Source organism: Cyprinodon tularosa, unplaced genomic scaffold (assembly GCF_016077235.1).
Source record: "Cyprinodon tularosa strain WSP-4 unplaced genomic scaffold, ASM1607723v1 ctg156, whole genome shotgun sequence".
In the NCBI taxonomy this organism is placed as follows: Eukaryota; Metazoa; Chordata; class Actinopteri; order Cyprinodontiformes; family Cyprinodontidae; genus Cyprinodon; species Cyprinodon tularosa.
This window is the reverse complement of record NW_024038395.1, coordinates 1,219,576-1,233,982: the sequence shown is the minus strand read 5'-3', so window position 1 is coordinate 1,233,982 and position 14,407 is coordinate 1,219,576. Positions and strand designations below refer to the sequence as shown.

The following is a 14,407-nucleotide window of genomic DNA, read 5'->3' as shown; positions in this document are numbered from 1 at the left end:
AGTAACTTCTTCTGCACACTCTGCTTTACTTTCCATCATTTCTAAAATGATCGTAATCTCAGTTATTGCTTTGAAGCTGTCTCATCGGGTGTGCACCATTTGTCACCCGGCGTGGCAATTTGTGTGCTTGAACAGGAGGGATTCAAAGATCATTTGTTGGGGTTCATCAGCCTAGACGTGACCTTGATGTGAGAAGTGGCAGACGTCTAAGAAAAACATTACAGCTGTTCAGTTGTTGGGAAAATCCACAATTTAGATAAGTCAGTGAGTCTAAACTAGTGGAGCTAACATTAGTCAATCAAATTAATTTCTATGGGTATGAAAAAAAATTGAGTCTTTATTCCTTATCCCTTTGTCTCAAGGTTTTATATGTTTATAATTTCTTCATCTTTCTTTTTCCGCATGTGTCCCCCTTCTTTCCTTTCATCCTTGCCTCCTATTCTTTTTCTTTTCCTCCTTTATCATTTTTCTTTTCCACTTGCAAATTTCCCTTCTTTTCCATCTCCTTCCTTCCTCCTGTGCCCCATCTCTGTCCTTGCTCCATTTTTCTTCCTATATTGTAATTTCTTCCCTTTATTCTCAAGTGTCCCATCTAGCAACCGTTTTAATAATAATCAATAGTTAAGTGTAGTATTTTATAGTTAAAAACACACTAACTCCTCCCACGCCGCCTCATTTTGACCAAGATCCAGTTGACTGTTAAAAGGAGTGAATCCAGTGAGCATCTCTCAGCAAGCGGATGTGGTTCAGGCCGACCAATCACAAGGCAGCTCTCATTGTGTAGAGGCGGGATTTTGTAAGAAAAAAAAAGCCCCGAATATTGGCACACGCCAATCACGTTGAGAGCGCGACTCTGATTGGTTTAGCTCCACGGCTGAGGGTCTACTCCTGACGACTGTCGCCGTGTTGAAATTCCAGTGCTAACCAACTTTAGCCAGCCTGCTAACATATAATTGGACGAATTAGAAGAGCCTCATGTGTTGCGTAGCCCTGCTTTAAGCGCGTCCATGATAACCTGCAAACAGACCGCAGTGTAAACATTTGCCTCCATGTTTGCTGTTGCGTGTGCATCAGCTCCTGCCACCGGGACATGGCCAGTTAGCCTGAACGCAGCAGCCGTTGGATAAACGAAGCTGGCGAGCTAGCTGGAGGAGGAGAAAAAAACCCGTTCGGACCGGGGTGGCGGGGGGCGGCTTGTGAACAGGTTCGTCGCTCGGAGTAGGCGGAAAGCCGGATGCTGTGACTGCCATGAGTCCCGCAGGCTGCCCTCATGTGAACAGCTTCAAAGTGGACAACTGGAAGCAGAACCTGAGGCTTATTTATCAGTGCTTCGTGTGGAGCGGTTCAGCTGAGACCAGAAAACGCAAGGTAACAAGTGGAGGGGAGACAAGTGTCCTACTGGGCGACACAACCTGTTTTTTTTTCGTCTTTTCTATTGAACGTTAAGAGTTCCCCGCCCTTCCAAGGCAGACGCATCTAAAGCCAGAAACCCGCTTTCAGATACATACATTAAAAAAACCTTCAGTGTTTTTATTTTTCGACATCAAGTATAGCTCAAACTAAAGCAAACTATCAGATTGTGTCACTTTAGAGATCAGCTCCCATCACAGTTAGAACCTAAAGCACTAGATCAGAGCTGCTGTGCATCTATCTGCTGAGGCTCCGCTTCCTTCCACCAGCAGCAGCATTTCCTCCTCTGTGGGATTTGAATAAAATAAACAAATGACCCTCCCCCCTTTCCTCTGCAATGAATAACTCATCATCCGCTGGAATCAAAGTTTAAAACATTTCTGATCGGCAGGGGTTCAGAATCGGTCTAGTTTCTGCTACACTTTGTAGATGTTTCACTGTAGAACCGGCCTCACTACAGTGCGGCTGGTTCTGTCTGTTTGCAGCTTTTCTACATTTGCATTTCTATTGATGAATCCCTCAAACACTGTTATTGTTCAGACTGTATGTGGGGATTACATTACACCAATACTCAGCCTCTGCTGCTCCACTATGAGGAGGCTGGCACTGACAGGAGCCCCCCCCCCCCCCCCCCCCCCCCGCATTTCTTACTGTCAAGAAATGCAGAAAAAAATCATTGCTCTGCTTTACTCTGATACACGGCAGAGTATTTGGGCCAGGCTCGAGGTTTTTTTCTTCTATTTCGAGAATAAAGTCTTAAAATTACCGTAACATTGACAGAATATAGTCGTAACATTATAGGAATAAAGTCGTAACATTAGTATAGTCGTAACACTATAAGAATAAAGTCGTAACATTAGTATAAAGTCGTAACATTATAAGCATAAAGTTGTAACATTAGTATAAAGTCGTAACATTATGAGAACATAGAACAAAGTCGTAACATTAGTAGTATAATGACGTAACATTATGAGAATATAGTCGTAACATTACGAGAATATAGTCGTAACACTACAAGAATATAGAACAAAGTCGTAACATTATTAGTATAATGTCGAAACATGAGAATATAGTCGTAACATTATTAGAATAATGTAATATTAGTATAAAGTAACATTATGAGAATATAGAATAGTCTTAACATTAGTATAAAGTCGTAACATTATTAGCATTAAGTTAACATTAGTATAAAGTCGTAACATTACAAGAATATAGAACAAAGTCGTAACATTACTATAAAGTCGTAACATTATTAGTATAATGTCGTAACATCATGAGAATATAGTCGTAACATTAGGAGAATATAGTTGTAATATTAGTATAAAGTCGTAACATTACAAGAATATAGTCGTAACATTACGAGAATATAGTCGTAACACTACAAGAATATAGAACAAAGTCGTAACATTATTAGTATAATGTCGAAACATGAGAATATAGTCGTAACATTATTAGAATAATGTAATATTAGTATAAAGCAACATTATGAGAATATAGAACAGTCTTAACATTAGTAAAAAGTTGTAACATTACTAGCATTAAGTTAACGTTAGTATAAAGTCGTAACATTACAAGAATATAGAACAAAGTCGTAACATTACTATAAAGTCGTAACATTATTAGTATAATGTCGTAACATTAGGAGAATATAGTTGTAATATTAGTATAAAGTCGTAACATTACAAGAATATAGTCGTAACATTACAAGAATATAGTCGTAACATTACGAGAATATCGTCATAACATTAGGAGAATATAGTCGTAACATTACAAAAATAGAAATTAAAGTCATAACATGGTATAAAGTCGCAACATTACAAAAATATAGTAACATTATTAGAATAAAGTCGTAACATAACGAGAATAAAGTCGCAAAATTACTGGAATAAAATCATAACATAACTAGAATATTGCCGTAACATTATCAAAGCCGTAACATTACGAGAATAAAGTCATAACATTATTAAAGACGTAACAAATATTAGTATAAAGCCGTAACATTATGAGAATAAAGTCCTAATATAACGAGAAAAAAAGTCACGAGAATATTCATAAAAATTAGGAGAATAAAGTCGTAGTATTAAGAGGATAAAGTCCTAAAATTACAAGAATAAAGTTGCATTTTACAACTTTTCCAAGAAGCACTTTCTTCCCTAAAATGAGGAACGTCGAGCATCATGTGAAGTTATACTTTGGTTCTGGTTTGACAAATAAGGAAATCTTTTAGCACTGCCATCAAATTGGGCAGGATGTCAAAGTGGACTCGGGTTCGCCATCATCTGCTGCTGTAGCTCGAAGCTCTTTCAGAAAAGGGTTGTGGTATGATGGCTTCATTCTTGTAATTTTACAACTTTATTCTCGTAATGTTATGACTTTATTCTCGTAATAGAAGCAACAAAAAAAAAAAATCTCTACCCTGGCCCTAATACTCGTATGATAGGACTACATGGAAAGTCTTTAGATATTACCGGTGGTGGCAGTATTGTCCTGTGGGCCACTCTGAGTCAATAATGGAGTTATTTTTGTATTTTTATTAAACTCAAGAAAATAATTACCTTAAAGCAGTGGTTCCCAAAGATTTTCTTCTGGGCCCCCCTTTGGATTACAATAAAATTTCCACGCACAACTCCACTGAAGTTTATTTCACACTTCAGGTTGCAACAAAATAAACTATACACCATCTTTACAGTGGAACAACTGTATTTTTTTCATAGTTCTATAATGTAGATTAGAAGAGGATTCTTTGTTGTCTGTGTTATTTTAAACATTTCTTTTTTTTTTATTTGTAACAATATTTAACTTTGCTATAATCTATACATTAAAAAGCCTCTGTGCAAAATGGAGTGAAAACATTGAACAGCTCCCTGAGAGTTTTTTCTTTGTACTTTAATCCTCCCATCTCATTCAGCGGCTGTAGTGAGCCTGCTTTTTGCTGTAGATCTTCTCAAATCTGGGTTGCAGTGTCACAACTGTTCATTATGCTCAGTCAAGCAAGCGCTGTTTTTTTTCTTTTTTTTTTTTTTTTTCTTCATTCATCCATACCGCTTCCCGCGGCCCCCCTGCAATGGCATTGCGCCCCCCTATAAGGGGGCGCGCCCCACACTTTGGGAACCACTGCCTTAAAGGGTGAAATAATTTAAAAAGTAAAATGCATATATTAAAGAGGAAAAAAATCTCAGACCTAAGTCTTTGCTGATTCCGTATTTTTCTCTCATGTGAAAAATGTGAAATGGGCGGTGTTCTGTCAGATGAGCATACCCCATCAGACCAGCATACCCATAATAAATAAGCATGTGCAAGATGTCAGATTTACGTTCATCCATTAAGTTTTGTACAAAAAATATACTTTAAACTACCTCAACTGGGTTGTATCCCTTTAGTTGTGTACAAAAAATAAAAATAAAATTTAAGCTAGTGTTTCACTGATACCATTATCGGACGGGGCCCAGCTCTACAATGGTGGTGTTGGCGAGCACCAACAAATAGGGCACCGATACCATTTTGAGAGCCAAAAGTTTATTCAACTATTGTCACCCATTCCTGGTAGGCAATAAAAAGTTCTACTGGATTCACTTTGTATTAGTCTTTTTCCTGCTTCACAAAGGTAGGCAGCAGCTTGACAAACCCATGATGGCATTTATGTTACATCCAACTAGTATGCAGTTCTTCATACACATCAATTTCAAACAGATGGTATTGGTATGGCATCGGTATTGGCCAATACTGCGCAGCAAGGTATCGGTATCTGGGACAAAAAATGGCATCGGCGCAACACTAATTTAAGGTCAGATCACAATACGCTTCAAAAAACACCAAAAACTAAGTAATTAAATGTTTTTTTCTCGTACATGACTAAAGGGATACACGCCCATTTAGGTGGTTTAAACTGTATTTTTGGTACAAAACTAAGGGGATAAACTAAGGGGAAAAATTGGGATAAACTGCAGGGATAAAGGGGTATTGACTTTGGGTTTGCTCATCTGACAGAACAGCGGGCCTGTGCTCCTATTGGTCAGTCTCAACAGAACTGACAGCTGATTGGTGGTTTTGAGAGAGAGAGGAAAAACATTTGAGAGAGAAATGTTTTTCAAAGCAATGTTTGAGAGTAAAAAAAAAAAAATATATATATATATATATTTAATTTGATATTTCCTGGTAATCATTTTCCAAATGTCAGTTTATCTTTTATTAAATGAGAAAATATTTTCTCAAAGCTTTTTTGTCAGTCTCAAATAGCATCAGTTTTTTTGCTATCAGCGTGAAAACTTGTTTTTTTATATGCTGGTATATTGATCCCACTTTCGAAATTATTTTCTGCTTTCAGATGACTTTTTCTTGAATTTAATAAAAACACAAAAATACTCCATAATTACTTTGTAAAAAAAAAATAGAATAAGATAATTAAACAGAACAGAAAGCTTTCCATCAAGTTCCACCCTAAAGGTATTTTGGTGTCTACCAGCTTTTTTGCAGGCGGACATCATTGCCAACTCATCTTTTCTAAGTGGTTTTATGAAGCACACTGGAAGCAATGTGTGTATGAACGTCAGCTTCAGGATTTGGTGCTGATGGAGAACTTTGACCGAAACAGGAAACCTGCAGGTTGTTTAAGTCTGCTGGTGATGCTCTGGGAAGCCTGCATCTCATTGTTAGACTCTGTGGTTTCCATTTCTTGGTCCCAAAATGGTCACAAAAAAGTTCAGAGTGGAGCCAGTAGAGCCAAACCAGGCGTTTTCAGTCTCTGATTGTCTGCAGTTTCAGATGCTTAAAGGCAGAATCCTGCAAATAATGCAGTCGTTTGCATCATTTAAAGGATGTAAAATATTGAAATATTCAGCTTTCCTTTTTTTAACCCTCCTCTCCAGTTTTCACTCCTTTGTCGTCTCTCATCGTGTTTCTAGATCCATACTCATCTCCACGTATCCCTCAAACCTCCTTCTCTGTCCCTGTCAGAGAAATCCCCCCTATAGCACGATGCTACCACCACACAGTTTTCTGCATTTAAGACACATGGATTGTTTTGGTCATGTTCTTTTAAAAAAAAAGCTTGTTCACCACTATAATCCCATAAAAAAAAACAAAAAAAAAAACATGGAAGTCATGTAATATGTTGAGACAGAGGGTTTTAGGTAGGAGAAATATTTTAGCGCAACACAAGGCAGGTTTATAATGCAGACCCCGTCCTCTGACCAGGCAACACTTCTCCATCCGTGTTTGTCCGTCCGCCTAATGATGTGTGAAAACATCCTCATGCCTTTAATATATTTTCCCAATGTTCGACCACAGAACACGCAGCAAACCCTTCAGTTCCCACATGCATCGGTGAGCCTCAGTTTCCCATGACCCACTTTTCAAATTAAACACGTTTTTTTTCCACTCTGGGGTTTTCCAGAGGATTTAGTTTTTTTCAGTCTTTGCATTTTGAAGCCTATTTTGACACCACATACAGCATTCTTTTTTTTTTTGTTCATAATACTCTATTTCTGCAGCCTCGTTCGCATGCATCTCTTCCAGCAGCTTTCACTTTATCAATGCACAAAGGCTTACATTTCACCTTCTCCATGCTCGCCTTCCCCTCCTCCATCTGTGTTCCTCTTATTCTTCCCTCCCTTCTTTTTTTCCCAGCATTATGCATTTCTTCTGATATTCATGCCAGCATATCATCTGCATGCTTTTGAACTGCTGCAATCTACGCTCCATACACGCCTCACATCTCCCTCCCTCGCTTTTTGGCACAGAGGATCTTTTATTTGCAGTTTGAATGTAAAGTTCTGATGTTTTTTGGGCAAATTTTCTTTAGAAAACCAACATTTTGAATCAATTCTTCACATTTTTCAAGTTTAGTATTTAGGATGAGCATATTATAGCTGCAACTTTGCTCTTTTATTGTTATGTTTTTTACCCTACATGATGTGCTGCTGTCAGCTTTGGTGATAGTTTTGTCGAATATCCTACCCACTGCCTTTTCTGTCCCAAACTCACCTCTTTCTACTTTTGCAGGCCAAGTCATGCATCTGTCACATGTGCGGAGCCCACCTCAACAGACTCCACTCCTGCCTCTACTGTGTCTTCTTTGCCTGCTTCTCCAAAAAACACATCCATGAACACGCCAAGAGCAAAAGGCATAACCTGGGTATGACCACACAGTCTCCCTCATCCACCTCCTGCTGTATGTAAATTAGTATGTAAAACAGCAGACAACAAATCTGTTTAATAAGCAGAGGTTCTAGTGAGCTGGATCTTATTATATTTAGATGTTTCCTAATCTGTATGCAGTAGATAGTTAGATCATCTTGGATGTGTAATGAGCTGCCTACAGCATGAAGCAGAAATCGTTTTACATTTATGTATACTGATAGTTTATAAATATATTTTAAATCTTAAATGAATCATGAAGTACTGGTTATTTATGTTTAATCTTGTTCCTTTAGAACCGTGCTCCCAGATGTGTTTGCTGACCTCCTGTTTAACCCTGTGATGAACTAGGGTGGTGTGGGTCTGCCGTTTCTCCAATTCTGGACACAGTTGAAAACATCTAGCAGTGCAATGTTCTGAGAGTGTAAAGGCCAATTTATGCTTCTGAAACATAGCCTCTGCATCCTTCAAATCTGTCCCTGTGCGTGATCACGCCCCCCGCACAGAGGTTTTGCAACCGTCGTGGTGCACCTAAAAAAAATCCTGACTTCGCGTCGGACAGTCGCAAACCCGCACAGACCTCAAGCGGAAGTGCGCAGATAAAAAGCAGCTGGGATTGGTCCTTGGTATGCCTTTCCGGCTGTCTGTTCGTCCTTCTCGATTCAGTGCCGGGGCGCCTTTTTTTAAAAACCGAGGAGCAATGGACAGCTACGACGAAAGGATAATCGAGGAGTTTCGGGAGTACAACCACTTGTACGACGTCTCAGACAAATTATATAAATAAATATATCCTCTGCGATGTCTAGCAACTCTAGATCCCTCTCCCTAACCATGATATCTTGCAGACGCACCATTGTTGTTTTGGAAGATAAACACTCCCGCTGGCACCATCGAAGTTCTCGTGAACATTCGCTGAAGTTCTTGCGGGTTCTTTAATAGGCTCCCCCTTGCGCTTTGGCGGCAAACGGCTGTGCGACCCTAGAAATTCCAGACCGACGGTGCAGAAGCATACCAGGAAAACTGGTTCACGACCAGACCCAAGCGACATTTGATGCGTGTGTTTGCAGAAGTATAAACCTATAAGTAGAGCTGAAAGAATTAATAGCGATTAATTGATTATTGAAATAGTCGTCAACTAATATAGTAGTCGTTAACTGGATTATAGAGACTCTAAAACGTGCTTTTAGCTGACAGAGCAATCTACTTAAAGCAGTAATTATACGTAAATTGTAGAAAAATATATAAACATTTTGCTTTTAAGATTAAATAAAGATTCTGAAAAGTTTGAGTTTTACCTTTTTTAATTTAGTAAAAGTTCTTAAAAGAACCTTTGGCTATCCGATTATTAATCGGTTAATTGAAAAAATAATCCACAGATTAATCGATTTGCAAAATAATTGCTAGTTGCAGCCCTAATTATAAGTCAGTCATCTTAGGTTACATTCACACCGCAGCCTGAAGTGACCCAAATGAGATGTTTTGGCCCATATGTGACCTTGATCTGATCTTTTCATGGCAGTCTGAACAACACATCTGATTTTTTCCAATGCGACCCAGGCCGCTTGGCTCTGTGGTCCTGAATCCGATTCGAATCTGATCTTTTTAAATGCGACCCCAGTCTAAACGGCCAGATAACATCCATCCGACCTAAATGTCATCAATAGCCGACAGTGGTTAATTTTCTGCATCTTGCTTCGCAGAAGTGGCAAGAAAAACAACAACAATGGTGGACGATAATGCAGAGAGCAGTATTTATGTTTAACCATCTTGGAAAGATTGAGTTTTCTAGGTTGGGAAAGGTCGCTAGATGTTCTCGAGCACTACCATCCATGTTTACTTCCGTAAACACAGAGCACGCTTGCTTGTGACGTCATTGCGTCCTCTACTGCGCATGCGGAACAATGAGGTTGTATGACTGCAATTCACACAGGAGATCACATACAAGTCGCATATATTTGGAAATGTGAACAACAACGCAAAGAAATCGGATTTCACAAAAAAATCGGAAGTGAGCATCAAGGCTGAACCTAGCCTTAGTGACCCCATATACCCATCCATGTTGCCCGATTCTCCTGCCTCAAAAGATCCGAGTGACTCGTTCACATAGTTTACAGTTTGTGTTACATTTTCATGCTATTTTTTTTAAAGCGTAATACATGTTGCATACCAAGTTTTAGAACCCATTTCTATAAATAAGACCCCATATTAGGCACGTCCCTATCTGATAATAATATCAGAAATTGGTCTGATATCTGAGCCAAAAAATGAATATAGGAATGTATTGACCTGCCTCTAATATTAGGCAGCTCATAGTCCAGTTTTGTTTGAAGTTTATTAAGCTCTTTGCTTACTAAGGAATAGGTCAGTTGTTCTCAAACCTGATGTTAAGAATTGTTCTCTGTTTAAGAAATATCTCTTGATCAAACCTTTTCTATCATTCCACACTATAAAATAGGCAATAAATATGTGCGGGATTCATGCTGATATCGGTCAAAACAAAGCTGAGTAATTGTATCGGGAGCATACCCCAGATCAATAATCAAGAAGATTAACTTAAAGGCACACTTTGCAACATTTTTCAGTTGATTAATGTGTTCCATATCATTTTGGATGACTAAATGAATCATTTCAGGTTGAACAAAGATATTCTCGGCCGCCCTGGTGGTCTGTGGGGGAAATACCGCACTTGCAATTGCAGGAGCACCGACCCGCACCCAGAGGCTCAGAAGTCTCACGAGAGTCAGTCTTGCTTTACGGCGAGAACTGCTACACGCCCCCAGTTAAAAGCATTCTCGTTGCTAGCACAGTGGCGATCTTTGTGCAGTTATGCTACGTTCACGCAGCAAAAGCAGCAAAATCACGTCTGCTGCTTCATTTTTGCTGCTTGTACCAGTTAGTTCTGACGCGCGGCTGAAGCAGCTTTGCTGCTCTGGCTGCGCGGTGCAAAAGTGTGTCTGACGCGCGTTGGGCGGAGCTTCACTATCCTTTCTCTGCCTTGCAGCTATATTTGCTGTGATCAGTGGGAATAAAGTAGTTTTAATATGTGTTTAAGTGAGAAAATACACCTGAAAACGTAATCAGTGCCGTCAGTTCATTCAGATTATCATCCTGCCTTCAATATTTTTTCTGTCGGAGCCGCTCAGACCCCCACATACCAGCGGTGCGCCGACAGTAGGAATTCCTTCATCAGCAGCCTCAGCAGCTGGTAGGTGTTTTTCATCTAAATAATCCAAACTGCATATTCTGCCGGCAGATTTCTGCATTTTAAGTCAATTTAGGCGTCAATAAACTGTTTAAGAGAAGTGATCGTAGCCTCTGATCATCAGCGCTGTGTCTCTCTCCCTGCGTCAGATGATTAAACGCGCCCGACGCGCTGCTTCATGCTGCGTTCACACCGGGGGCAGCTGGCCGTCCGGTCTGAACGGAGCATCAGCTGCTCAGACGCGCTGCGTCTGCTGCTCAAAACGCGCCGTGGGACCTTTTGCTGCGCCTTGACGCGCGTCAACCATTGACTTTGCATGTAAACTCGCTGCTTCGGTCGCGCCAGCTGCGGTGTGAACGCAGCATTAGTCATTCGTTCCGTTTGCCTGTCTGCTAAGCTCAAAACAACCGCGCCTGGCTTGACGGAGAAACCAGGAGAACAGCTGAGCATATTTACGACAGTGCACTTTTACTTTCGCCCTCTGGGGGGAGCCTCGCTGGAAAATCAACACCGGTTGCATAGTGTACCTTTAATGCATGTTAAATTCTCTCTCTTTTTTTTTTTTGGAGTTGTGTTTTATACAGACATAAAATTATTATTCAAAGTGTTTTATTTATTTTTTTATTCTTTGTGTTCTGAGCAGTCCTCAGTTATATTAGAAAAAAACAGACAAAGACAGGTTGAACCTTTTTAGACCCTTATTGAGACAATTAGCACAGATCCCACTACTACAATGGCCTCTGCCTGTTTTTAGAAAGTTTGCCCAAAACTTTCTGATTTCTAAATTAATTTAAATTGTTAAAGAGGCATGATAGTTTTCTACTGATACTGCCTCCTGTGGCCAAAACACAGATTTGCAGCACTCTTCTGCTCATTCTCCTAGCTTGCCCTCTAAGGGTGTGCAAAATAATCGTCAAATCGATGAATCGTGATTCTAATTTTTGTGATCTACTGAATCGATTCTTGAAGGCAAGAATCGATTATAAAAAATAAAAAAAATTAACAAATAAAATACATTAATGGTTGGCGCACATCAATCAAACCAAGTGGAATACAACTTCCAGTCCAGCAGATGTCGCTGCGGATGTGTTGACGCCTGCTGCTTTGTGTTGCAAGCATGTCCGGCCTTGGGATACTGAGAAGAGTCATTCATAAACAAAATATGGAGGAGACTGAGAAAATTCGCCCCCCAGCTCCATCACATTTCAAGTCAGATGCTTGGATGCATTTTGGCTTTAAAAACAAAGAAGGTAAAAACGAAATTGATATGACGCACGTAATTTCCAAAAGGGGAAATGTCTTACATTTGAATGTTTTCATTTAATTGGTTTAAAAGACCACTGAGGCCATGTAAATGGCACTGATTATCCTCATTTTGTTATTTTAAGTTTGATGAATCCTAAGATCTTTTTGTTAGTGTGTCCACGCCAGTAATAGTAATATTTCTGTCCAGTATTTGTTTTCATGACAACACCTCCAAAAGTAATTTCAATAAATACAGCTATGTATGAATTCAGTTGCTTTCAGTTATGTATCAATTGAAGACACTATCCAGATCATACACAGCCAGTCAGCCACTGGTAAGGACTGTATCTTTTTCTTACAAAGTTCAGTGAAAATATCCCAATGCATCGCAATATTTCATGTATCGTGATGCATCGTGATAGAATCGCATCGTGGCATGTGAATCGTGATTCGAATCGAATCGTGACTTCTTTGCCAATACCCACCCCTATTGCCCTCCTACTTGACAATCTTTTTGGTTTTTTAAAACTTTTTTTCACCTTACTTTGAGTGACCATATAACGCTTGGATTATTTGCTAGGTTGTACCCGTTTAACTTGAACAAGCTTGACGTTACTCAGCGGAACAGCGCAGAAACTTCTGACCCAAGGTCCATTCAGGGAACATAGGCTACAGGCTAATAGATGCATCAGCCCTGAAATACTGAGGCCTCAGTCTACTAATCAAACAATGTTTTAGTTGTAAACGGTCAAACAAAAAAGGCTGATATTTTTCAGTAAAGACTTACATAATGTCTCTTGAAGCCATAGGTTGACAGCTAAAAAGTGGTGCAAAAATCAACCTTGCTGCACTCCATTAAGCCTTCCTGTTGTCTGTTTGAAATTTTGCTCTCCCTACCTGAATGGACCACACGGTGGTCTGTAGATGACCTAATGCTACCCTGAGCCATGCTAAGAAACACCGCTCTTCTAGATGTTTTTAGCAGCTGTTTATAAGTTCTGCTTCACCTTCTGTTTATCAGGGTGTGTTGGTGTATAAGGAGGTCTTTAGGTTGTTAATGTTTGAACACACTCCAACCTCAGGGTGACACACTGGCAGCGTTGAGAGGCACTTTATCAAGAGCCACATACTGTAGTTAGCAGCTCTTATGCAAGCCTGTGCAACATAATTGCAACACCTTTCACAGAGAGATTAACCTCAGGGGGTGAATAATGATGTCACTGGTGTATTTGGACCCATGTAGCCCATTTGAAGAAACAGGCGTTGGTGACTAATGGATAGGTTGATGGATAATGAAGATTAGCTGCACCATGTTGTTATTTGATGTTTCTCTTTTTATTATTATTGTATAGCTAATTGCTTCATTCAGAGGTGCCTGTGGGAGGAAGGTAAATCCCTACAGCGCAGTAAAACATACCTCCTTAAAGCTGTCTGGGGCTTTGTTTCAGGAACTGAACCAACTTGCCCACACAAAGGCTGCTGTCTTGGCATATTTCCACAGCCAAGGATGGATTCTGGCGCCTAAATGATATCTTTGTATGAATTTGAGTAAAGGTGTAGGGATAAGTTGTTTTTCTTTGTCCTACCCCCTCCCTAATAGTCCCTCAGGGACAAAACAAGCTGTGATAAACCAAATATTGATTGGATGTTATTTAAATAAATATAGGGTGCAAAAACGATAAACATCTATTTGATGACGTATGAAACCCAACTCCTGAAAATATCTGAATATGAATGGATATTGATGTAAAGCAACACTATAACTTTTAGCTACTAGAGGTGTTAGGCATTTAACTTCCAGGTTTAAAGCGACCGGTGCCACCGCTTTGTTTCCCTCAGCGCATTGGAAAGACAAAAACACATTCACTCACCAGGATTTTTTCAAAGCTTGCTGTCTGCTGTCACTGCTGGAGTGTTTTCACCCGCCTTCTTCTGGGAACCAATGATGACCTTAAGGGGGAACGCCATTTTTTTTTTTTACATTTGGCCACTTGATTTTACGTTATTACTTCATGTTCTACTCACCCATATGAGTTATGTGTCATTTGGAGCTGTTCTGAAGATATTCCGTTAGGTTATATCCAAGTAACGTCTTCCTATGGGCAACGACTTGAAGGCACAAACTAAACTGTTCATAATTTATTCTTTATGCCAGCATTCATACCATGTAGGCGAATCACTGTCCCCCAGACATCCGTGGTTACATTTTTTATATTTATATGTTTTAAAAACAAAGCGGCGCATGTATGACGTCATCACCCTTGCGCACATTTGTAAATAAGGAGGTAAATGTGCTTAAAAACACATTTTTTTGTGTGGACTTTGAGCTCATTGTAAGTCTGGGTATCGGCATAGTTCCACTGTAATTCTAAATGTTTCGGTGTGACCAGTGTCTGCTGAATTCTGGTATGCAGT

General features: G+C 39.7%; 1 protein-coding gene across 2 annotated transcripts in view; it reads left to right on the top strand.

Annotated features, from left to right (window-relative positions):
• Nucleotides 1-860: 860 nt before the first annotated feature.
• usp22 (ubiquitin specific peptidase 22) overlaps nt 861-14,407 on the top strand; it is a 35,978-nt gene continuing 22,431 nt past the window's right edge. The window contains exons 1-2 of one of the 2 annotated variants that reach the window (XM_038280091.1): nt 861-1,368; nt 7,411-7,543. In XM_038280091.1, the coding sequence (XP_038136019.1) occupies nt 1,249-1,368; nt 7,411-7,543 (253 nt within the window). In that variant the 5' untranslated portion in view covers nt 861-1,248. Of the gene's footprint in view, nt 1,369-6,708; nt 6,733-7,410; nt 7,544-14,407 lie in introns of those variants that run through there. The other variant, XM_038280090.1, reaches the window with a different exon arrangement.